At 32.9% G+C, this 26,656-nt stretch overlaps 1 protein-coding gene across 4 annotated transcripts in view; it reads right to left on the bottom strand.

The window, feature by feature from the left end:
* CSMD3 (CUB and Sushi multiple domains 3) overlaps positions 1-26,656 on the bottom strand; it is a 619,378-nt gene that overhangs the window by 42,910 nt on the left and 549,812 nt on the right. For all 4 annotated transcript variants that reach the window (XM_051812144.1, XM_051812141.1, XM_051812142.1 and 1 more), the window contains 5 exons: positions 15,063-15,236; positions 13,600-13,773; positions 11,691-11,876; positions 8,390-8,563; positions 2,712-2,894 (listed from right to left, as the gene is read on the bottom strand). In XM_051812144.1, the coding sequence (XP_051668104.1) occupies positions 2,712-2,894; positions 8,390-8,563; positions 11,691-11,876; positions 13,600-13,773; positions 15,063-15,236 (891 nt within the window). The remainder of the gene's footprint in view (positions 1-2,711; positions 2,895-8,389; positions 8,564-11,690; positions 11,877-13,599; positions 13,774-15,062; positions 15,237-26,656) is intronic.

The following is a 26,656-nucleotide window of genomic DNA, read 5'->3' as shown; positions in this document are numbered from 1 at the left end:
ATGGTGAAATTTCCACCGGTTGCCACAAGAGAGGAGCCCCAAAGAGGAGATACAAGGACTCCCTGAAACAACATCTCAGCCTTGGCCATATTGACCAACCTAACTGGTCTACTCTGGCCTCAAATCGGGAGGTCTGGAGAAATACCATCTATAACGCTGCTGACGCTTTTGAGGAAGCACGCAGGATCATTCTTGAGGAGAAAAGACAACGCGGAAAGAATTGTGCCTTGCAGAGTGTACCACCTGGGGAGTCTTTCTGCTGTGCCTTTTGCAACTGGACATGTCTATCTTGTATTGGTCTTTTTAGCCACCAAAGTGCTTGCAACAAGGGTGGGTAGTGCCTTCCCAAATCTTCGTTCGTGAAGCCTAGCCATGACAATGACAATTATCATTGTAGATTTAATTTTTATCTATAGTATGTGTGCATTTCTAGCATCACCAAAATATTTTTCCTAATTCAAAGCACAGGATGTTGTCAAATATTATTTCATAGGCAGGTGGAACCCTGATGTTTTCCAGTTCTTCAACGCTCGACTTGGGAATTTGAATGTGTCTTTCTTATGTGATTACATATACATACATCTAAACTATATGATCTAAATTAGAACTATATACCTGCTCATGCATCACCCATATCTCTATATATCTGTGAACTATATTTCTCATTTCAATAAAAAAAAAAATCACCAAAAGCATCTTGAAATGTAAAAGAGCTAGTTAATCTCTGTAATAGATGAGGTCAAAGAAAAATAGCAGTTGGTTCAGTTGGACTAAGTATATTCCTTCAGATACCAACATAAATATATATATATATTATATATATATTTATATTTATTTACTTATTTATTTATGCAGTGTCAGGACAGCAATTGTTCAGCAGAAAGGACATAGAAAAATAAGTTTGTAAAATGTCATGACGCTTTCATAGAGGTAACAAAGTCAACAGTGATAAAGTGGAAAATAAGAGCACAGGTTCTCAAATTGTTTTATGCTTTTCAGGAAGCTTTTATTTGCAAAATAATCTGTTGGAAATTATCTCCTATTTTGAAGCAAGAAAATTTAGGTAATAAATTATTCTCCATAAATATCTTGTTGGAGTTTTCTTTTATGGTAATTCTTCTTCCTTTAAATTTCCAAATTATTTTTTACAAATAAATTTGTTTCTGCATTTTGTTTTCTATTGAAAAATAATAATGTCAACAGTACCAGTAATTGAAATTTTAAGCCAATTATTTATATATAGGTGTATCTAACGAAATCCTGACACTGACATTTTCCTAAAACTGAGCTCTTTTGTCTCAAATTCAGGTGTATAATGGTTGTGATTAAAGGTCAGGTTATGGTGAGATTTTTACGTGCAAAAATACTTCAGCAAAAAATTGAGTTCTAGAGGTTTAGCTAATTTTTTTTTCCTCAAAACTAGAAAACATGAAATTTCATGGGTGCCAAGAACTGGTTTCAAATTTGTCACCTGATGACAAGCCACTGCTACAGTTTAACAATTTATTTGAAAAATTTAAGTCCAAAATCAACTGCATACCATTTGTAAGGTGATAGAAAGGCCACACAAAAGGAGAAAACAATCTCCTGATGGTTTCTGGGAAAACCCTGGCACCTGGGGAGACATTCCCAGAAACTGATAAAAGGATTAAAATGAAGAAAGGAGATAACAAGGCCTTTTCCTGGTGAACATCCTGGATGCTGGGAACACAGGAAGTAGAACCTTGGGCCTATTTCATCCATCTATCACCCAAAAATTAGTTTATTGACTATAGCCACTCAAACTGCCTAAAGAAAAAAGGTATAAAAAGAGATCGTACCCAAGCAAAAGTGGACGAGAAGTTCCATCAACTCTGTAGAGGGAAATTATGAGATACCTTTTTCTTGCTCCACCTTCTTGAGACGCCTTGGGGTGAGAGATCACTTTATACATATTTACCAATTTTACCTTTGCTCCATAGTACTTTAAAATTTTTACTTATTACTTTGTTGTAAGTTGCTTTTGCTTTATAATGCATATTAAAGTTTTTTTGTCTTTACTTATTCTTTGTAAGTTGTCTTATTTGTAAGTTGCTTTTGCTTTAGGGCATGTGCTTAAGTTTTCTGCTTTACTTATTCTTTGTAAGTTGTTTTACGTCTTTTTAAGTTGCTTTTGCTTTAATGTGTGTACCTATGCTTGGCTTTATTATTACTATCACATAGTTTAAGTGTGTTTTGCAGTTAGACCCTATTCCAGACAAAAAGAACCCCATAAACTGTCACAAATTTGTATTATTAAACGTGTTATTTTGTGAACTGTTAGAGTGAGTACATTTTTAGGTGCTGACAATTTTGTCAATGGCAAAATAACTCTTAGGAGAAACCTGCTGAGGGGTTCTTCTATCGCTATTAAGTGGAGTCCTTATATAAAAAGATATCAAATATCCTGTCAGTCTCAGTGAATCTGTTAAGTGAAGAGTCTAATTAGGTGAGATTCTAACAGATTGTTTCGGACATTAAAAGGCTTTGATCTCCTGGTGGGGGGAACATTGATAGACAAAAACTAAATTAACACAGGTTGGACAGAAAATTCTTTTTTTTTGCCTCTTTTAACATGACACTATTCACAACACAAAGCTGGCAATGTAAAATTGGTTTTCTGGTTAACACTAATAAAAATACAGTTTAAAAATAGAATGAATTTTCTTTAGAATGGATCTTCTTTGATTTACCTTTGCACTCCGGTTGTCTTCCTGTCCAACTTCCATTTGCCAGACACGTTCTTTCTTCTGAGCCATGGAGGATATATCCAATATCACAGCTGAAATGTATTGTGCTTTTAATTTTAAAATTGTTTTCTTCTCTAGACCCATGACCTGGGATACCTGGATCACCACAAGAACCAGCTGTATCACCTAGATTTTAGAGTACAAAGATTGAATAATATGAAATGTTGTTATGATACTGGATTTAAAATGTAGGTTTCTATGTATTTAGAAATAAATTTATGTTTATATTTTAGAAAAAACCTCCATATGTATCAGTGAGAATGAGTCCTTGTAATTACAAAATTACTCAATTCTCCACTAATTTCTTTGTACTTATTTTATATAAGTACAGAAAAAGAATTATAATTATCTCAAATTCCCTTAATACTAAACTTCTGATAACATAATCAAATAAGAATAGGGAAAAAAAAAGACAACCACAAAACTTTGGTCATTTTTTATTTATAATAGGGAAAACCAAGGTCCTGATTGTAAAGACAATTTTCTTATTTCCGTATAACTAGTGTTCAAAAAATACTTTTTATTCTTTTTTAATACAGTTTTATGGTGGAATGATTAGAGTTGAAACAGTTTTACAATTGAATGACAGTTCTAGTCAACAATCTTATGCATACTAAACCTGAAGCATTTCCCTGATTTACAGAAATGTTGAAAAATCCCTTCAAAACTGCCTTAGATAGTCTCCCTTAGATAGAAAATTTTAAGCAAATTCCAAGATAGAGCATTAATGTTTTCAACTATCTGTTGTATATAGATCTTATCATAATCAACATGGTAATGAAGAAGAAGAAAGAAGGAGAAGGAGAAGGAGAAGGAGAAGGAGAAGGAGAAGGAGAAGGAGAAGGAGAAGGAGAAGGAGAAGGAGAAGGAGAAGGAGAAGGAGAAGGAGAAGGAGAAGGAGAAGGAGAAGGAGAAGGAGAAGGAGAAGGAGAAGGAGAAGGAGAAGGAGAAGGAGAAGGAGAAGGGAAAGGAAGAGGAAAAGGAAAAGGGAAAGGAAAAGGAAAAGGAAAAGGAAAAGGAAAAAAGGAAAAGGAGGAGAAGAAGAAAAATATCAAAAAGATTGTATATCTAAATCTTTAGTTATGGTGATAATTTTTGGGAAGCTCTAGGTAACACACTATTTGAACAGTAGGTCAGTTGTTTGAATCCTTTAATATGTACTTCTGCTTTATCTTTTTAAAGATCCTTAAGACAGTTTTCTATGTCATAAGAGATGAAGGCATATTATACTGAGTTTCAGTACTAAAGAGTTGAATTCTAGAATTCTAGGGGTTGCACTGTTCAGGTTTTTGCCCATAGATTACAGTTTTCTTTAACAACTTGCAAATAAAACAGATGTTTTCCATACAAAAAATAAGCAAAACATAATAATATTTTTGTGAGAATGTCTGCATTATTTTGTAATTAGTTACACTATTGTAAATAAAGGCGAAATATTTCAAGAATCAGCTAGAAAGAATTATTCCAATTATGTAAAGGCTGTGTTATGTAGAATAGCCATACTTTTATGGTGTTTATCTAAGTTTAAATAGCAATAATAAGAAAAATTCTTACATAGAAATAGTACATAAAGTTGCCTACTCCAAGTATGCAGAAGACCAAAACTCACTATCTAGAGGTTCTGTGAGAAGTTAGGAGCCTGAAGTAGCACATGGAGGGAAAAACAGAGCTATTCTTGCCTTGGTTGGCACTGTGTGTGTGTAACCAATGCTGGTGAGAGTGAAGGGTTGGACACATCTCTTTGCTGACAAAAGTATGTACAGAACTGGATAGTAAAAAGAAGAGTAGAACTAGCTTACTTTCCTATGATAAGTGTGGCATATGACAAATACTTGTTTTAGTCCAATATATCCAAGGAGTACACGGTACTATATATTTTAATGCTTTCAGAAATAGCAAATTAACTCAAGTAAGTATAAGAACTGTCTGGTTCAAAATCACAGACTCAAAAGTTTAGGCTGTTCTCTGTTTATGCATTTCATTATGTGACACAGATCAGTAAAGTAGTCTGCCAAACCTGATTAAAAAGAAATTGCAAATAGTTCCAGATTATAGTAAGTAAAAACATTTTATAAACTATCAAAATACTTTGTGTCCAACCAAACACCCCTCTTGTTTGAAAACAGTCTGCTTGCTGCATCTTTTTAAAATATCAAGGTTTTTTTGGGAATCCATATCTTACATTTGCCAGTATTATTTTTTAGGTTATGACAAAATTTGAACAGGGCCTATTCATTATTCTATACTTGCAAAGTCTTCACAAAGCAGTTCAATTTGTGACAAGTTACTTGGCAGTATGCCTAAAATAATTTTATGATGAAAAAATTAAAATAGGCTATTTGCTAAGCCAAGTAGAAATCACATATTCCTCTTCCAAATGAAATCATGTGTTCTTTCCTAATGCCTAATTATTACTGTGAATTATTACACTTTTAATCTTAGGAAGGCTAACCACCAGCTCTTTTGATTGAAGGTTACAGAAATAATCTTTCTGAATGCCTAATCACATCAGGAAGTGACAGTGATATAAGCAATGATATCATAAGAGAACATATTTTTATTACCTCATGCAGACTCAACTAAATGATTTTTACAGTAATTTATGAGCCATCCTTCACTCACATGTGTAACAAATTCTTAGCTGACGTTTAATCTTAATGAAATGGAGGGTGTTTAGACTACTTAAGTATGCATAAAACCCTGCTGCACTTACGAGGAATTCTATGTTGCAGAAAATTTCTGACTCCATCTGATGTGCACATGATGATTGAAAACTGTTTCTGAATGCCAATATATATCAATGGGACATGACAATTCCTTCTAGCTCAGTGTCATGTGACAAAAAAGAAACTGTCATAGGGTTGATGTGAAATAATTTGATTATCTTATTTTCACTGACCTAGCATTTTCTATTTCAATTCTTTTTCACATATGAAAAGGTCAAGCATGCTGTACCTTTTTTCAGTTGAACATTCTATGCTATTTATTAACAATAATATAAAAATATGCAAATTTTAAGGCTTTAATATGCATTAGCTGATGATTTTACATATTTTTAGATACAAAATATGGAAGTTCTGTATAGTGAACTGCAAATTATTTATAATGAGAAAACATTTCAGATATACAATTTGAATACAAAATCTCAAAATTGTACTATGCCAGAATTATAGTTTGGTATGCTACAGCTAAGGAAAATAAGAGAGGAGTTTGTATTCTATACATTTTGATTCGTTATAATTAACATTTAAATCTATGTCAAGGAAATGTTTCTTCATGTATTGAGAAAGATTAAATAGATTTGATTAGAGTTTCCTATCTGTGGGTAAAAAAGCCATCATTAGAAAAAAAAATAATGCACCTCACTTTGAAATGCTTAACCCAAGATATTTCAACACTTATTTAACTCAATAGAAGAATTACTATAAGAATAGTCCTATTTTCAGTGAGGCTTCTTTGATATTTCCATCTGTATTTTCAGGCTTCCTATTTGTATTCCTTGATATTTTTGTTTAATTCTTTAATTATTTTTGTAATTCACAGTTTAGATTTTTAATTTTTTTTTCTTATGAAGACCATGGAAAACTACAATAAGTAGCCTTAGATTTTATCTAAAGGGCAGGTTTTTTCTCCAAAACAAATATTGATGCATGTAAACTGCAAACTCACTTTTTACTAACATAGTTCGAATTTGCAAATTGCATTAATATATAATTATTTATTAAATAAGATTATTTTACATTAAGGTGTGATTTCTAGTGCAGAGTTCTAAACATCAAAGCTTATAAGAACTTGATCTTTGTTCTAATTATGTCAAATTTCCTTCTGCTTTATTTATAGAAAGTTCAGGCATTAAATTACGTGTTCCATTTTTCTAGGTTCTGTCACATTTTAGCTTCCTAAGAGTTTGCAGAGGAAGGTTCAGATACTGAAAAATTCTTTCAATGCTTTAGAATTTAATGCAAGATTTTAACCAAGAAGTTTTATTTTAATATTTTATATTAATTTTCAACTATTTCTGCCAAGGGCTGTAAAATTGCATGCTCTGAAACTGTAGCTGACATAATCAGTTTATAACTAAATACACTGAAGAGATGAGGGCAGGGAAAAAAAATAGGATTAGAATATGTGAGACCCCCATCTGGCCTCCTGTATCCATTTCTGAAGTTCCCTATAAAACAGGAGCAAGGACCTGTTAGAGCAGGTCCAGAGGAAGTTCGTAAATATGATCAAAGGGCTGAAACACCTCTGTTATGCAAAAAAGATGAGACAATTTGGGCTGTACAACTTGAAAAAGGGAAGGAAGGCATCCAGAAGACCTTATTGTAGCCTTTCAATGTATAAAATACATAAGAAAGATGGAGAGTGACTTTTTATCAAGGTCTGTAGTGACAGGACAAGAGGCGACAGTTTTAACTAAGAGAGGTTAAGTTTAGGTTGGGCATAAAGAAGACTTTTTTTATGATGAGTTCCGTGAGACACTGGAACTGGTTGCCTAGAGAACTTGTGGATGCCCCATCCCTGGAAGTATTCGAGGTCAGGTTGTAGTACGGGGCTTTGAGCAACCTGATCTAGTGGAATATGTCCCTTGTCATTGCGGTGAGGGTGGATGATCTAGATGATCTTTGGAGATCCCTTCCAACAAAAACTGTTAGATGAAGCCAGTGGAAGATGTCCCTACTAGGTTGGACTAGATGATTTGTAAAGGTCCCTTCTGACCTAAACCATTCTATGATTCTATTATTTATTAATACTGTGAAGAACCTTGGATTTTTAGTGTGAAACTAGTATAGCAGTAGTCAGATTTGCATACCATTTATTTTTCACCTCTAGCTTTGGCATAGCTGTAATCGAAGAAAAAACATCACTTATTTTCTACTTATTTTCTGCCATTGAAGTTATCTAAGTGCTCTAAATTACGTAACTTAAAGAAACCCCACTGATTTCTTTAAGTTATATAATGAAACATGAGCATGACAAGAAAGAACCTCCCCCAGTATTTACCAAGAATTAAAACTAATAAGAAGGTTAACATTTATCACAATATTTGTTTAAATAGTCTACAAAAACAAATGGGATTTAGCCAAATCCCAAATTAGCGTGTGACTTGGATTTATGTTTTTCATTTGATCGCTGCTGTTAAAGTGAATCAAACTGAAGTTGTGAAACACAATATTCCTAAGCAATAAGTGGTTCAGAAAACATATCTTGACTTTGGTGAGGGTTAATCTATTATGAGGATTAGATAGTGTTTCCTAAAAAAAAAAAGCATCCTACCTTGAAATTATGTGGAGCCCATTTAGCCTTATTATACAGAGGAATGTATTACACAATCAAATTACACCTGAGGTGTCATCAAATCAATAGACATTTTTCAAGTACCAGTTTCTTTCCACAGTCTGTGAATTTCATATTAAATGTCACCAAGAAAGCCTACTTCTTCCAGATTATTTTCTTGTGGATACTTTATACTTATTTTGTGTTTACTTTTTCTACTTCTATTGAGATGGTACTTTATTTCCATCCATATGTGATTTTTCAGATTTTTAAATGACCTTCTGAAAAAATCAAAATAAATTTTAAACAACTTCAGGATATAATCATTAATTCAGAAATATTACCTGAGCAATGAGGGAGAGATCCACTCCAGTGTCCATTTAACTGACATGTCCGAGATGACTGCCCTAACAATGATCGTCTGCCTGTGCAACTATAATGGACAGTAGACCCAAATGTGTATTTATCACCAGACAGGATCGCATTAGGAGGAACTCCAGGATGTCCACAGTCAATCACTACAATGCATAATTATTGGAGATGAAAAAAGGTTATTATCACTGATCAAACAGTTTGCAATTTTCATTTTCATAACTGCATACGTAAAGTTTGTGAAGAGGCTGACATTTTTAGGGTATGTGGGAAAAGGGTAAAATCATGGGATTAGAATGCAAAATATACTTCAGACCAAAAGCTGTGAAATAAATGTTTGGAGATGTCACAAAAAAGGTATTTTAGATACAGATATCAATGTCCAAACCCACTCATTCACTAAGTTGATCTTTATGGCATGAACACATGCACGCACACAAACATACATTCATGCTTGTACTCTTCATAGAAAAATTACATGTAGACAGTATCTGCCCAAGTCACTGCTGTGGTAGAGAATGTGCAGAAATTCATCTCTCTTAACTGAGAGCAAAGAGTTAATTTAAAAGCAAACTAAATATGTCAAGTTCAGGAAATATACAGTTAAAATTCATAAGCCAAATTCACTGTGTTCACAGAATGAATCCAGGCCTGTATCTTTGATTTCTTGTTATCTTACACCTGTCTATGGCATGTGGCTTATCTCGGCCAAAGATATTTATATTTATGTACCATGAAACACACAAATTAGAGCTGCAAATATCAGGGTAGTAGAACAGGCCCTTAAATCATACAACTGTAGTTTTTACCAAAACTTCATTGTATTCAATACTATTTTTAGTAGGATTTTTTTATTTAAAAAAGAAAATCCAAATCAGAAGCCTGATCAGGGTTGAGGATGTATTCAATTCCATAGCATTTCAGATACAGGCAACAGTACAGGGATTGTACAACACAGCATATAACCAAAATCATGTGTGATTTGTCTTTAGTAGTTATTCTTGGTCTTAGAGCTTTAATTTATGTATATACTGCTTTGCACTTATGTTCTTCCAAGGGTCCAACTTCCAAGGTGCAGAACCTTCCCAACAGCCCCACAAAGGATTTAGGAATGTGATATGTCAATGACTTTGCTTCTACCTAGTGTCACTGACCCCTGTGCACAACTTTTAGGCTTGCGGGACTTTCAGTAAAATGGTCAGAATAGTCAGCTTTACATACTGAGCACTTGATGTCAGCATGTTATTTTTTAATCAATTCCTTATAACTAAAATCTACTATTATTATGTATTATTGCAGAGATTGCAAACTTGGAACATTGTTAATAAACAGACATGTTGATCATGCAGGATTCAACAAAATGAGACTTTTTCTTCTTGTGAAAAACATTCACAGTTTTTCAGAATATTTTATTATCTGTATTGTTCTTGATTGATTCTTTTGCCCTATTCAGATGTCATAGAGGAAAAGTTAATATCATACTGGTACCTTACAGCTTACAGCTTTGGGCTTTTCTATACACACTTCCCTTTTTTGTTTACATTTATGCCTAAAAGTCTTGAATTCCTAACAACTGATCTTAAAAAGTATAGTACCCTTAATGCTACCTTTAAATTGATTATGCATTCTACAAACTTTAATTTGTATTCATATTTTCAGGCTAGGATTTCATATGAAAAGTTGATTGTATTTCTTTTTTTTCTGCTAATGCTAATTCATTCTTCGTTTTGTTTCCAAAAAGTTCTTCTTTTCTATTTTAACACCCTCACTGAAAAAAATATAAAATTCTTCCTTATATATAATCTAAATTGACCCTTTTTAGTTTAAAACCATTACCCCTTGTGCTATCAATACATGCCCTCGCAAAAAGTCCCTCTCCAGCAATAATTTGCAAAATACTCCAGAGGCTGAAAGGTTCTTACAAAAAATTTGAGTAGCTGCAACAGAATAAGTTTTGGTAAGCTTGTCATTACAAAATATCATGGACAGCACCCAGGTAGAATTCACTGACCTCTTTATATAAACAACACAAATAAAGGGGAGGATGCCCTTTCAAAAGTATAGATAGCACTCTTACTCCCAAAGCTCAGTTTAAAATAAAAGCTGTATCATTAAATTACTTGTGACAATTCAGAAAAAATGACTGAGAGCTAAAAATACAAATGTAGAAAGAAGAAATCTTTGCAGCTTTACCTTAAAATTCCGCTCTCTTTGTAGATATGTTACTATTAAGCAACATTTCTCTTTCTGAAATGGTAATGTTACCTTTAAATTTAATGTGAAACCAAGAGACACTTCTTTTTTAGTTTAACTGTGACTTGCAATCAAACTATTTATCCCATTAAAGAAAGGGAAAAGTTCCATAAATTAAAGTTTTAGCTGTAATAAGAAAATAGTTTCATACTTTTTTTATTTTTAGAGAGAGAATAGCAGAACTGGAGAAGCCTCCCGAGAACAAATATCTACAATATTGCAAATATCAGTCCATAATTCTCAAATAAGAAACTCTTAACTTGTTTTCCCTTTAATCTCTAGAAAATAAAGCTTTCAGCCTTTCTCAGAGAAAAATTTTGACCGTAAACCAAACCCTTTTCATACACTAATAGAGAACCAGGTAAATCAGCTGTCCCAGCCAATTGAAAACATAAGAAACATCTCTGGCTATATCTACGTCACAGTTAGAAAGTTGTTCATGACAAGCCAGAATAGAAAGAACCTATTTGTGTTGATCCACTTGCCTTAGTGGATAGGTTGCATATGAGTATGATGTTCAGGTAGATCTGCTACTGTGGTAAACTGAGGACATTATCCAGAGGACACTTTAGGAGTTCTACAGTGCTTGGTATCTTCATAGATAGTCTGATCTAACTGTTGTCCCGAAGGAAGACCAGAAATTACTGTATTGATATAAGTCAAAAATTGCATCCTGTAGGTTTTAGGTTTCAGTGTGATAAGAACTCTGTGGCCAATGGAAGCCAGGTACTGGCAAATTCAATAGATATGTTTTGACCTTGTGTTCCTGCTATCAGGGATTATTACGCTGGAGCATTGAGGTGTTTGTTTTGACTATTGTTTGCCCCATTTGCCACATGCAATAACAATCTAACTGCTGCTTCAGCTGCTATTGAGACCTTTCATCAGTACTGCCCACACACAAATGTATATTAAACATGATTATCGTAATTGCTGTCATGAGACTGATGGAAATGTTGTGTAAAATAGTACCCAGTCTAGCCCACATTCTTTGCAGAAGTAAACTCATTATCTACTTACTAATACATTCAGGGAGAGGTTTGTCCCAGTGGCCATTTGGTTGACAAATTAAAACTGAAGAGCCAAATAAAAAATATCCAGGATTACAGTCATAAAATACCACTGTGCCATATGTGAAATTTCCATGTTCTATTTTACTTTCTCTTATAGAATTTGCAGGAATTCCAGGATCAGAACAATTGACCACTAAAAAGAAAAAGAGCATAGACTTGAGAGTCATACAAATACAGTCTCCTAAAATGGTCTTTAAATGATCTCCTATCACTCATGTCAGTTGAACAACCATAGAATCATAGAATATCCTGCACTGGAAGGGACCCACAAGAATCACTGAAGTCCATCTGCTGGCCCTGCATAGGACAGCCCCAAGAATCATACCATGTGCCTGAGAGTGTTGTCTATGTTCATATTATTAAGCATGTATTTAAAGTAATGAAAATAATCTATTAATTAATCTGGAATAGTGAGCACTTGAAATAAAATAGAAGGAACTTTGACCATTTCAATAGTTTTCCACCATTACTATAGTTGGCTAGGAAACTAGCTATTTAGCGTATTGCAAATAGTATAACAACAAGTGTGCTGTTGAATTTATATGACAATTGCAAATATAGTCTTCGTAAAGGTGCGCAGCCTTTTCTATAATATTTCACTTTAGGCAGTTTACAAATATGCAGGGTAACTATTATTATTGTTATTAGTAGAAGTAGTAGTATTGTTGTTATTGTTATTTAACCTCAAAGCAAATAAAATTATTTTCATCAGAATTGATTTCACTGCACATGACAGACACAATTAATGATGCCCTACACAAAGTTAATTCTTTTTAGTTTTAAAGTCTGTTCTAAAACCAGTATAAGATTTCAGGACTGTGTAAAATTTCAAAGCAAACCGATCAACTTATTTACTGATCAATAACTTATCAGATACATTGACATATTACTCTGCAATACCAGAGTACCGAGGTGATTGAGAACAACTGGACTGAACATGAGATTAAGTAGGTACCCTAAACACACAGTGTTTAGTATTGTAAATTTTAAAAATAATATCTTCTCATCAACAAGAAGTCCCTTGGAAACTTAAGTTCTGTAAACTATTTGGTAACATCACTAAAGGCAAAGTGATCAAATGAAAGTGGAGAACACCTATTAGAAGGAAAATATAGTAAATAAAATTCCTATAAAAATATAATATGACTTAGTTAATGTACAGACAAAAATCCATAGAAGCTGTAGAGAAGATGCTGAAAACACCATTTCTGCATATGTTCAAGCAGGTTACAGCAAAAAATACATTTTTCAAAATAAAAACAATTAAAATATTTTAAAAAATCATAACAGATTTTAAAAAGACAATGTGGCAAAACATTTCTAAAAGTACTTATGAAAACTCAAATTCCACAATACTAATTCCACAATACTATTTTTTTTAGAATATTATCTAGAGCATTGAGAACCAACACAAATGAATTAAAAATTGGCTAACAAATTAGAAAAAAAAATTAAAAATAAAGATGCTCAATGGAAAAATAAGAGAAGAAAAATACAGATTTTCTTATGCATCTACTAGAACTATGTCAGCAAAAATGCAGAGCACATCATTTTGGGATTTAAGTTTTTAATTATCTCTGCATAATTTTGCTTAAGGAACTTGTAGGAATGGTTTTAAAAAAATCAATACAAACTACAGGCACATAAGAAAGTTTCTCTGCAACAGTTATCCTGGCAAGCTGAATGTGAAAAATCATAGAATCACAAAATATCCTTAATAATATGATTAGTATGCTAGTTAGTCAGTCTCTCAGTAAGAGGGAGATCACTTTGTCATGACAGTGTCATTTTACCCTCTGTTTTCAACTTTAAATTTCCAACATTTAGTTGGACACCTGTATATTCTGCATTCTTACCTTTGCATATTGGAGGTGGATGGCTCCACTGCCTGTTAGCTTGGCACTGTGCTTTGGTTGGTCCTTGCATAATATACCCAGTATTACATGAGAATGTCACAACATCATTGAAATTGAAACCATTTCCACTTGTTCTTCCATAAATAGGACTACCAGGGTGACCACAGCTAACAGCTAACAAAGCACAAAACAAAGAAACAAAAAAGAGCGTGCTGTTATCACTGTTCATTATTTATTATGTAATAGATAATAATTATATAATAGTATCATATAATAGTATTTTCAAGTTTTGATATTATCAGATACTGAGGACTTCCCATGATGGATTCAAATTCGAGAACTTATTTTAAATAAACTGAATTGAATTTGACATGCAGTAGTGAAGGCAAATGAAAAAAACTCTTCTGAAGAAGCAGGAGAAGAGCAAGCACTAGATTTTCATTACATATAGTCTGAAATTTAAGAAAAATATATTTCAGTTCCTCAGGTATTATTTCTTACAAATAGGTCTTAGTATCAACTCAATATTTTATCTTTGAGGCCTAAATATTAGTGAAGTTATAAATTTATGACTGGATATATGAAACATTATGGGTACAGTGAAATTTTTCTCATATTTATACAAAAACTGACTAGAGAAGGTAAAGTTTATTTTATGTGCCCATAAAAAACAGATGAAAAAAACAGTAAGGAAAATCAGACACAAATTAATTTTCACAAAATTATTCAAAAAACTTTATAAGCATTTTCTTCTATGCTGTAAAAAATTCCAGTTGTTGATAAAAAAGTTCGTTATTAATTTAAAATAAAAATTTAAAAAATCACAGAATAAATTAATTAGCATTGAATATGATTCATCATTGAGAGAGTTTGTGACACAAAGATACAGTTGTAATTTACTTGAGAGTCCTTCAAGAAATCTCAAATTTTCCTAAATTAAATACAGAATTTTCTGTTATTACTTAAAGATCTTTTATGTGATATGTTGGCACACGTATCACACAAAAGAAAACATACCAGCATCTCTGTGAGGAATAGTAAGGAAAAAAAATTACAATTTTTTGAAGAAAATATTTTAATCATCGGTGTAATGATTATCAGTATAATCATCAGCTGACAGTATAATTCAAGTCTAACTATCAGTAGTGATAGTAAATGCACATAAAATATTTCCAAAAGCCACTGTGGGTCATAAAGCCATTTTCAAATTTGAGTACTGATGTTTCATACCCATGTATAAACACCAGGTATTTAGTAAAAGATGTAGTGGAAATTTTAAGTGATAACACTTAACTTCACCTGATACATGAGTTATAGGTTTTGTGTAGCCACACACATTTGAGGATCTGCCTTAACTTTTTTTTTTTTTTTTTAATGAACACTAAGTTGTAAATTCAATCCTCATCTTTCTGACATAAATATTCCTGCAACATAAATCCATATGTGTTGACATTCTTACTTACGCACACAAGATGGAAGCTGACCAGACCAGTTGTGATCCTGTTGACATATTCTTACAGAAGAACCAATCAATCGAAAACCAGGACTGCACTGGTATACAACTGTGTCTCTATATCCATAATTTTCTCCTATTACTTGTCCATTGACTATAAGATCTGGAATACCACAGTGACCAGCTAGATTTTTTCACAGTAAAAAAATATAAAAATAACAATTAAATAAAAAAAAAAAAAAGAAAGAAAAAAGAAAAAAGGAAAATAAATCAGTAAGTATGCCAGAGAAATTTTAAATAAACCTCCTTAACTAAAACAAAGAAATGCCGAATATCTTTCCTTTTTATTTAATTAACTTAATTAAAAGCTTTATTTTTATTAAATTGGGGGAATCTGTAGTATTGTATTTGTATAGGTAGAATTGTACACATAAAGAAGTGCAAATAGACAACATAGCAAAGAGATTAAATGTCATATATGTTAATGATTTTTTTTTAAAATATGAGTAATTCCTTTTTATTATAACCTGTAAAAAGTCTATATTATTTCCCTTAGTTTTATTTTGATTATGATTAAACCTAATACAGGTAACATTTAACCATCATACATTTAAATAAATATTTAAAAAATAATATAAATACAAATTAAATAATATAAATATTATAGATATCAAGCCATGTGGACATTATAAATATAGCCTCCTTACAATGTAAAAAAATTAACTTGGACAATTTGTTGTTGGAATCTGACTCTCTGGATTGTTTTCTATTCTTTCTGTCCTATTGATCCCAGGGGAATCCCAAAGACGTTAACATGTTTTGGTTGAAGGCAGTCAGCACAACTGCTGCCAAATGTCCTGCAAACAAAAATCTTTCTGTCTAGGTCTAATCTTCTACCCTGTATTCTCAAAATATGAGAAATACTGTATTTATGCCATGAAAGCACTATGACAGTCACAAAGAGACATTTTATCTAAAGAGAAGCTGGGAAAATGAATGAACTTTGTGTCATTCATTACTATTTTTCTTAATGAATCCTGGAAAATGGGCACTGTGATTCAGCAAAAAACATGCTGATGGAAAAATCCTCTAAGAACAATTGACTTCATGAAGACTATGAAATACAGTAGACAATTCACTGCAAAAAAAGAGTAGACAAGCAAGAAAAACAGGCAGTACTTTTGTGAAAAAAATTATTACCAGCCACCCAAATTCCTCTGCTCTTCTTTTTTCCTCTACTTCTCCTCAAATAGCCCCTACAAACAAACACCCAAAGCATGGAATTGCAAATAAGAAAGGACATTTAGAAGTAATATGGTTTGGATTGGTTTTTTCCTTTGAAATTTTAAGTGCTTATAATACTGTGATATAATTTTAGCATTTTGCCTCATTCATTTGGGGCTAGAAATGTCTTTAAAAAAACCTGAAAATCTTCCATTTTCTTATAAATTGAGCCTTGTATTGTATTTCATTGTATGATTCATGATAAAAACATCAGAATTTACAATATAGGTTGTATACGAACCTTCACACTTATTAAATTGGTGATTGCAATTTGACTTCTGTATAGTTAGCAGGAGTCCAAATCTAGTACTGTTTAAGGTTGTATTCTGCCTTCATTGTCCCCTCCCCATTTCCCTCAGTGTTGTGTAAGGACCAGGTATACTTGAAATTTGTTTTATGTTTTCTAGGATTAGATGGCATACTACATGTTTATAAAATTTTTGTCACAGCAGTTTTTGATTCTCCTGGAAGTTCATAATCCATTCAGAAAGTAGCAGACTTTTTTGAACATGCCTCAAAGGGACTAATTTCCCTATCCTACCACATTTTTGATGATAAACAGGACTAACCAGATGAGGAATAAAAACTGAGCTGGAAAAGACTGGTTTCTGTCAAAAGTGCAACCAGACAGTCTGCAGTGATTAAGACCATGTTCAAGGAAATATTTTTCTAGTTGCATTTAATTACAATATATGGTTTGGTTCTTAATCAAGAATGGCTTTATGGCAGTTGCTTTATGGCAGAATGGAAGCAGAATACATCACCAGAAAGGTCAAGCTCTGTTTCATGTGCAGAGAAGCAATTCAATATGTGAAGCCTGCGACTAAGATCAGACAGCAGCTTCTGCAACTGTGTATAGATGTTACAAAAACACACACAACTTCAACAGGTGAAAAGTCATTGTAAATCATCTGTACCTCTTGCATCAATGTCCCTGTTTCTCTCCAGAAAATTTAAAGTCATTTAAAATTCTCATCCTCTTAAACTACTTCCTCTCAATTGTCATAAATCTCAGACTTCTTTTTAATTTCTTCTTTTCTTTTGACTTTCTTCAACACCTTCTGTTGACAAGGGGGGGATAGTGGATGTTGCTTACCTGGACTTCAGTAAAATGGTGTATTTAATACCATTCCCCACAGCCTTTTCCTGAACAAAATGGCAAGATACAGGTTGGGTGGGTGACCTGTAAGATGGGTAGAGAATTGACTAACAGGCTGCACTAAAAGGGTGATGATCAATGCTTTTTCACTCAGGCTGGCAGTGATCCTCGGGTATCAATACTGGGCCACATGACGTCGAATATCTTCATAAATGATCTGATTAATGATGCAATTGAAATCAGCCTCACAATTCTGCTGAGGACATCAGACTGATAGTGAGGTGGACATGTGAAAAGGAAAAGCCATCTTACAGAGAGACCTAGACAGGCTGGAAGAGTGGGTGAGCCAGAATTCTATGAGTTTGTAATAAAGACTTTGTAATAAAGAGTCTGTAAGGTTCTGCACCTGGGACAACGTAACCAAAGAACCCAGAACAGGCCATGATCTGTGTGGCTGGGGAACATTATCACTGAAAGGGACCTGGGGGTCCTGGTGGACAACAAGCTGACCATGAGTCAGAGTGTGCAGCTGCAGCAGTGAAGGCAAATTGGATTTTGGGCTGCATCTGCAAAAACATTACTAGCAGCAGTAGAGACGTGATCATCCCCCTTTACTCAATGCTTGTCAGGCTGCACATGAAGTAATGTGTCTATTCTTGTCCCCACCACTTCAGAAAGACTGCAGACAGATGGGAGAGGGTCCAAAGGAGAGCCTTGAAGATAATCAAAGGGTTGAAAAACCTGTCTGTGAGGAAAGGCTGAAGGTGTTAGTCCCTGAAGAAGAGAAGGCTTGGGGGGACCTTACCACAGTATTCCAGTAGTTAAAGGGTGTCTATAAAGAGAATAGAGGGTCTCTCTTCCCATGGAGTCACATGGAGAGGACGAGGGGTAATGAGTACAAGTTGCACTGGGAGAGGTTTCATCCTGACATATGAAAGAATTTTTTTGATAATAAGAACAAGCATTCACTGGAACAACCCACCCAGGGATGTGATGGGAGTCCACATCACTGGAAATTTTCAAGATGTGACTGGATAGGTGTGGGAAACCAAACAGGTGTTGCAGATAGGGTGCTAGATAATCCCATTTCATCTCCCTATGCCAGGAAATGTTGGACCAGAGGATATTTAAAGCTCTCTTCCAACTTGAGCTCCTTATGATTCCATCACTTCAAATCCCTCTGTCTTGATTATTTCCTCCTACTCTGTATGAGTTACATCTTTGGAGCACTAACTATATTTCATGACTAATTATAAACTTCTCACTACTATTAAGGAAATTGATATTTTTAAAATATTAGAACCTACTTCTATCCCCATGTCAGATTTCTAAAGTGTAAAATAAATAAATCTAAGTGCATGAAGGATATTATAAAGCTGTAGTTCCATCATAACAGAATTCTAAGTAAACCTATTGTGACAGTGTTAAGAAAGTAAACATCATTTAAAAACAGGATATACCAGACTTGTGACACATTTTTCATTGCAAATCTAAAAAGAAATAAGAAACATTTGGGATTTGCAGCATTTTCCACCAGTTTTCACTTTGCTTTCCGGGGGATGTTTTGTGTGACTGAGAGACATAAAAAAACATTTAAACCAAACCAAACAAACAAAACAGAAAAAAAAAACCCAAAACAACAAAAACAAGCCAACACCCCAAACTGATGGGTTCAGCTTCACTTGTTTTATTTTCAAAATACCATCTGTCAGGTGCATGTAGTAAGCAGTTCACTGTGTTTGCTATGGAAGTGTATATAATGGTATACAAAGTTCCTGTTAAGAGAACATTTGAGAATATTATTGGAATTTCCACTAATTTATGCAGCTGAGTAAATTCCCTAAGATGTCATAAAGTCATGAACTCATTAATTAATTTTCATAACTTTTATTCTTTTCTGGTTTTATTTTCTCACTCTGTTTCACATATCCACAGAGATGTTCTCTGTCAGAGGAAATAAAGACCTTCAGGTTATAATAGTTGCTATTGTTTCTTCTCTAATATCATGGAAAAAAAACAAACATAGAGGAAGAAAAAATAAAACAACAAAAACTCCTATCACCATCCACACCTATATCTCGAAGAGTAATTATTACTCAATTTCTTTTCAATTCTATTCTGGTTTTGTTGCTTTTCTTCCAAAAGTAAGGTGTTTATTCATTTTTCTCATGAATATTAGTAGAATTCTTCCCTTTAACAATTTTCTATTAAGATACCTGTGACAAAAAGAATTCCAAAATTATCATTATACATTAAAGATTTGCTCATACTCATTAAGCATATTCTGGTAGTTTTCATGATCAATTCTGCTGTTAATTGTTTTTCAGGACTTCAATTAAAACTCTTATTTTAAGGGCTTTGTGGCAAATAAATTTATTTTTCCTTATTAAGATTCTGAAATGAATTTTTGAAGTGCCATTCAGTAGCTTTTTCTGCTTTCCATTGCACATTATGTGTTTGCAACATATATAGGTGTTCACATATATACAAATAGTGAGTTTGGGGTTTGAAGGGGTTTTTTTATGTGAAAAGTTTTCAAAGTTTTCAGATTACTGCTGATTCTTTTTTAGCCTGAGGAAAATGAATACGGCACAGATATAGTTTTCTGAGAAACTGAATTTGTTTCTGAATGAGACATACTTAGTGTTAAATGGCATCAAAGATCAACTCTATTCCTTCAATTTATCTCCTGGGTATCCCTAAAACATTTTGTCACTTGCTTGTATTATACATCTCTCCCATCTTCCATGTAAATGATGTCAGTTTTGTCATACTGGCATAAACAAGGAGCAACGCACAATTTTACCACAGCAAAAACATTGTGCAAACCCATAAAGGGACATAATTTTAAATCTGTTCTCATTTGAGACATGTCATACTTATCCCAGTTGAATGGGATAGGATATGGAAGATGAACATTTTAGTTATGGAACTCGATATAATGAAACTGAACAAAATGATAGCACTGATTGTTGTAATAGATAGCCTTGATTCATAATAACCATAAGATCTAGTTAACTGTCTTTTGCAATAAGACAGAAAATTATTCCTCCTAAATGCAATTCAGATACAAAACTGCACAGGAGCTAAGCTCTGAAAGTGTAGTGTTTTCAATGAGGACTGAATGCAAATAATGCAAAATGGATATCATATTGACAGAACTCTCTGTGAGTATGATCAAAATATGCCAGAAAACTATGCCAAAAAGTGGAAAACAGATGCAAAAAGATAAGGAAGTAAAAAGAACAGGACTGCTGAGGAAAAAGAAACTAAGAGTACTGCAGGGAAATCAAAGGATCAAATACTGACCAGCAATGTTGTCTCCTTTTCTTTTCTTTTTTTTAGTTTTCTCGTTTGTCAGTAAACGTATTTTGGAAATAGATGAGAAATTATCTAAGAAATACTTATTCTGTTATCAATTTACACTCCTGTTTAACATACCAATAAGTCATGGAATATTTAAGTATCATGGATAAAAGACTTTAATAGTAATGTTATTATTACCTAATGGAATACACTTTTTTTATGCCCAAAGTAATATTCAGATTACAAGCCAAAACAAAACTGTTGGGGTCACCTTGGAAAGCTATTGAAAACAAATAATTAAAAACAATTATAAAAGAGTTGCAGGAAATATGGGACAGAAGGAGTGGCTCAAGCAGTAACATCAATACTGTACTTCTGACCTGCATTTATCAGAAGGAAAGAGACAGAAAAAAATAAACCCTTGTATGATACATGGACAAATACAAACATATAAAACCCAGAACATTTATTCCACTGCATTAAGGACTGGGTAATGGATAGAAGAAAAGCTGAAAAAAAATGAAAAAATATTAAGCAAAATCTCCATTCAACAATTTCCAATCATTGATTATCATAATTACCACTACTGAGGGAAAAAGTATATTCCAATACACAGTAGTAGTAAATAGCTGACTTCACACTAGGTTAGGATTCTACTACTTTAGATTAGGCTATTCTAGACTGTTCTCACGATAGCTTTGTTCATTGTCAGTGTCTCTATTTTGATGCTGTACCATAAGACTGGATGTAGTTCCATTTTTATTATGATACAGATATAAAAGACCTATGTAGCAGTTCTGTGAATTCAGATGAGACCCCTAGGTCTTAATGTAACTTATAATTTATAATACTGAATCAACAGATGTCACTCTTGTAAAGACAAGTGAAACCTACATAAAAAAGAGACTAAAAGGTACTAAATGTGAAGGTTTTACTGAGTAGCAGATTTGAGAGGGGAAATAAGCAGTATAACATTCACCATTTCCAGTCCAGCAAAACAAATAAGGAATAACTACATGAAATATTAAGAAACAGAATTAGTCAAAAATTAGGAATGAAAGATATTAATAACCTGTGAGCACCAAATAAATTATCTAATTTGACATGAAACCCAGCTCTAGCAATGAAGAATGAGCCTAATAACTTCATGTCAGAACCTTTGAAACCTTAGCTGTAAATGATGTTTCTTTTCTGCAGGTTGCTCTCTGAGATGAAAAGAGTAGGAATAAATGAATACAGAATCTTTACATTAAATGGCAAAAATGTGCCTGTGCTTATTTTCGTTGTCAGTAGCGTCAAACATGAGCATAGTAGTGAAAGAAAACTACATACCAATGTATTATTGAAAAAAGAGATTTAGGTTATTACTCAACAAAGTTAATTAACCTGTCAAGATGACCTCAGTTGAGGAGGGAAGAATTATTTCCTGGCATTTTTTTTCTTCTTTACAGGGCTTTCATTTTTTATAAGGATATAAGAAGGCGCAGCACCGGACGAAGCAGGGTTTGGGGTATTTCTCCTGCTATTTTCAGAAGGTCCTCATCTTGACAGCTGTTCAAGTTGAATTAAACTGTTCAAGATGACTGGTAAAGTTCTTTTAAATCTTTTTTAATCCATGGTACATAAAGGGAAGTTTTTGCTGAATTCCTTTAAACAACTGAATATTTTTTTTAAAGATGAAACATCATGTACCTAATTTGAAAGTCTAGTTGTTATTATTATGCAGTAGTACTGAAGAATAAAGAGAAGCCTATGGTTAACTCTAGATATATTAATTCAGTATCACTGGAGATACAGATTCTCCTTTAATTGCAATAACAAGATAAAGAAAGATATTTAAAAACAGCGAAGACAAGTTAGTTGCTTATATATTTTTCTAGAAGTCTTAAGTATGAAAATAGTGGTAGGAAGGTTACACTTCAGAGGTTACATACCCACAGAAACCTTTCAGTGACTGAAAGCTGATTGGAAAAATATAAAAACTAGCACTGGTAAATTAATGCACTGAATATTTTTCACTGTCAGCTTACATGGTTTCTTTGCCCCAGACAGTAAGTCTGCTATTCTTTTGACCCTGTTGACAGCACTGTTCTGTACAGAGCTGTTTGATAACTATTCTTTCCTTTATGAGTAACAAGCTGCCACTAATGACTCATTAGTGTTTAAAACTGGTGTTTTTGTATGAAAAAATGAAAAGTTGAGTAAAACTGGGGTAAATATTCCCCAGCTAACAAGTCAAAGGTTGTGTATACATTAGCATTTTGGTTCATCTCTTCCTTCTAACTCTTAAATGTGCTGAGTGGTTTTACTATGAACAAATTAGCTTCCTTTCAGAGGAAGTACATTGAGAAGTCTCTAGGAGCACAAAACAAGTGTTTCATCTCCTCTTGGAGACAAAGTGGTCAACATTATTGACAGGTCTTTTTGACAAGTCAGAATCATATGAGTAATGATGACATTTAGCCCAGAGAACGAGACCAGATACAGTCCAAGGACAATTATCTGAAACATGTAATACAGATATAGAAAATTCAGAATCAATTACTTGTCTCGTGATCTATTCTTTCTGCTGGATTATGTGTTAATGCAGACAAAGGCACAGGTTTAATATTTCTCTTAGGAGAACAGATGAAAGGTTTTCCTGATATTATTATATAGGAAGTACAAATGCTGACATTTAATGTACCCTCTAACCCAAATAGCTTTTTTCTGCTACCCATCTGTCTGTATTGAAAACTCCTCTAGTATTAGCCCAGTATTGGAACCACACTTATGCCTTATTCACCAAGTAAACTCCATTCTTCATTTCTGCATTTTTATTCATATGGACACAGTATTTTAAAAGGCGTCTTTACTTCTCCAAGTGAACTAAAATAACTACAATAACTAAAATAATGTAATTATATTTCATGGTTTATATTGATTTTAGATTTAATACTAAGTTGCAGAACTGAACAAAACTATTGTTCCAGCAGTTGTTGAGTCTTTCTCTGTAGGAAATAACAGCAATAACTTTTGGTAAATAAAGGAGACAATATAAAACAATCTGTTTTATCAATATGTCATGAGGAATGGAGAAGGAATTAGGTAAAAAGTTTTAAGTGCAGTATACCTGAGATGAAGAGGACAAAGTCACAACTTCAAGAAATGTGAGACCATAGAGTAAGCTCACCAATCAACAAAAAAGAAAAGTGTGCATAAGATACCTTTCCTCTAATGAGTTAAACTATTGCTTAAAAATAATAATTTTCCCTGTTTTTTCACATGGCTTTCATTGATGAGATGTCTAAACATCTTTTAAAATTGCTATCAGTCACATAACTGAGAGAAACTCAATTAAATTACATGCCTCCAGAAGAGAAGTATGAAATCTGAATGCTTTGGAATAATCTAAGAAAACAGGTGCTCCATTATATATAAGAAGAATTGCATCCAACAGAAAGACTTTTCAAAGCATGCTATACTTTTCTTTGTAAGTTTTATTTTGTTGAGTGTTTTGGACTAGGCTTTCTAAAATGTTAACTGAAATAATACAGGAAACATATTTAAATATTTTTCCAAGAGGAAATCGTATAACAAAATCACAGATTTTTCACTCTCTTTTTATAAGTAGTATATTCAGTAAAAATCTGTTCTATGTTTCTGAATGTTTCACCAGGATTTACTACATAGACTATCCCCCAGAACCTGTTTCCGAAAAAGATCAAGCACAATAAATTGTGAGGGGCAGTCTGTAACCTTGAAGACACAACAGTCCTGATTTTTATCTTTGCCTGTTATTTTATTCTAAAAGACCAAATGATTTTTTTCTCGTATTTTTTCACGATAAAATATTTTGAAATATTTGTTATGAAAATTTTGACAACGGAATTACTTCAGAAGCTCTCTTTTGTTTTGTTATTTTTTTTCAATTTGAACATTGTTTCTTCTCACCAGCTATGGAGAACAAGATTCAGAACTCAATTTCCTACCACATTGTATTAAAACTGAGATTATTATGTGATGATTTTTGGATTACTACATTGTTATTTAGGTATTCTTTAAGGAAAAATAAAGTGATATTCAGAAAGGAGGGCAGCTGTGTTAAATGTTCCAATTTTTGCAACAGATTCAATATCCATAAAGTATTATCCTTCTTTTTTTTAAAAAGAAGCCAAAAAAAAAAAAGATCAATGAAATAAAGTTTACCTCTGTTTTAGTTCTCATTTCTCTCTGATTAGGTTCAACATGAACTAGTTTTAAGTTCTGTTGCAGAATACTTAGACTCACGTTTATTTTACCTTTCATAATTTTTCAAATTACACATAACTGGAATGAAAATCAAGTTGTCTAACGCAGCAATGCAATGAAATAATTTGAGTAACACTTTTGAAAAAAAATAACTGGTATTTTTAAACAAAACAGTTGGAAAAGGGTATTATGTTATCCTATAGGATTTCATTAATGTCATCTCAGTGATTTTGCAGGGCATCTTCAAAACTTAAAACAGAAATACAATGGTAGTCGTCTCAGTCCAAGCATAAATACATTTCTCAGCAAGTACAAGTGATAAAGGATAGAAAATATTTACAACTGTGAGAGAAAAACTTTAAAAGTAGAAAGTGAAAATAAATTTTTTCTTACTATTTTGCAGTTATTGAAAACAAACACCAGAATTTACTGATAAGTTGCACAAAAATTAATTTCTTGAACCATTAAAATACCCACTCTGTAGATCTTCCTCCTGTATTTTATCTCCTTTTCTCTCACATTCTAATATTTCTTTAATGTACACCATTTCCTCCACCTTCCAACAGCATTTTCTTTCTCTTCCTTCTTAAAAACATTTCTGACTTCTGATTTGTCATTAGCTCAACCCATCCTTCTATCTTAAGTCTTAAATTACTTGTGGAAGAAAGAAGAATTGAACTGAGTTAGTCTGAGTCTTTGCAAGAAGCTGATTTCTGCACAGGGATATAACATAGAAGGTAGTGTTGTTGCAAAAGCAATTAGGGCAGCCATTGCTCCCTTTTATTAATTTGCTCTGTCACTAGTTTTCTTTTTTTTTTTTTTTTGCCAAGGTATACATGCTTTTTTGCTTGCTATATATATGAAGTATACTACATTCTATTTCTCTGTAAAACATTCATGCTATCTTCAACAATTTGCCATCAATAAAGCTTTCAAGATACACATTTAAAGATTTGCTGTGCTCCTATGTCTGATACAAAAGGTGTCTTTTTAGATTAGTTTTCACCTCCAGTCATATAGTTGTTTTCTTAACTGTTTCTTGTTCCTGGACATTACAGCATACAAACTTAATAATAACTAATATTTTCTGAGAAGCAGGAGTCTTCTTTAAGTCTTCTTAAGTCTTCTGCAAGTAAAGACTATGCAACCTGTTAGTACTATTAAGATTGTATTACATTTTTATTTCTATAGGCAAATGTAAGAGAAATTCAATTCACTCTGTGATGATCTTGGCATCAAGTTATTTTGGCAAAATTCTAAAATGCAAGTATTTTTTCAAGATGCTATTCACAAATAGAGGGCAATTTGGCTGTTTTTAGATTAATATTTCTCTGATTAATATTTTTACATTTCTCCAAACTCAAAGAGCTGTAACTTTTGCAGATAAATCAGTAAAAATGAAAAAAAAAACAAACAACAACAAACAACAACAAAAGCAGAACATTTTGATTACATACATACTAAGGGGCCTTAAAACTTTTAGATTTAAAACAATCTGTTTTATAATTGATGATAATTTAGAAGAAAAAAATTATCAAACATGAAGATCTTTTCTTTTTTCCCCCTCCTCCGCTGAATGGTTTCCACAGTAAAAGTGAAAAATAAACAAGGACTCTGCCCCTCTCAGCTGTATGTCAGGGAACATTCCAGCTTCAGACTTGTAGTTTGATAAGCAAAACCTTTGC

This window comes from Manacus candei, unplaced genomic scaffold (assembly GCF_025592945.1).
Source record: "Manacus candei isolate 608988 ecotype Guabito, Panama unplaced genomic scaffold, ASM2559294v1 h1tg000085l, whole genome shotgun sequence".
Taxonomy (NCBI): domain Eukaryota; kingdom Metazoa; phylum Chordata; class Aves; order Passeriformes; family Pipridae; genus Manacus; species Manacus candei.
The sequence above is the reverse complement of the archived record's forward strand: the minus strand, read 5'-3'. Positions and strand labels throughout refer to the sequence as shown.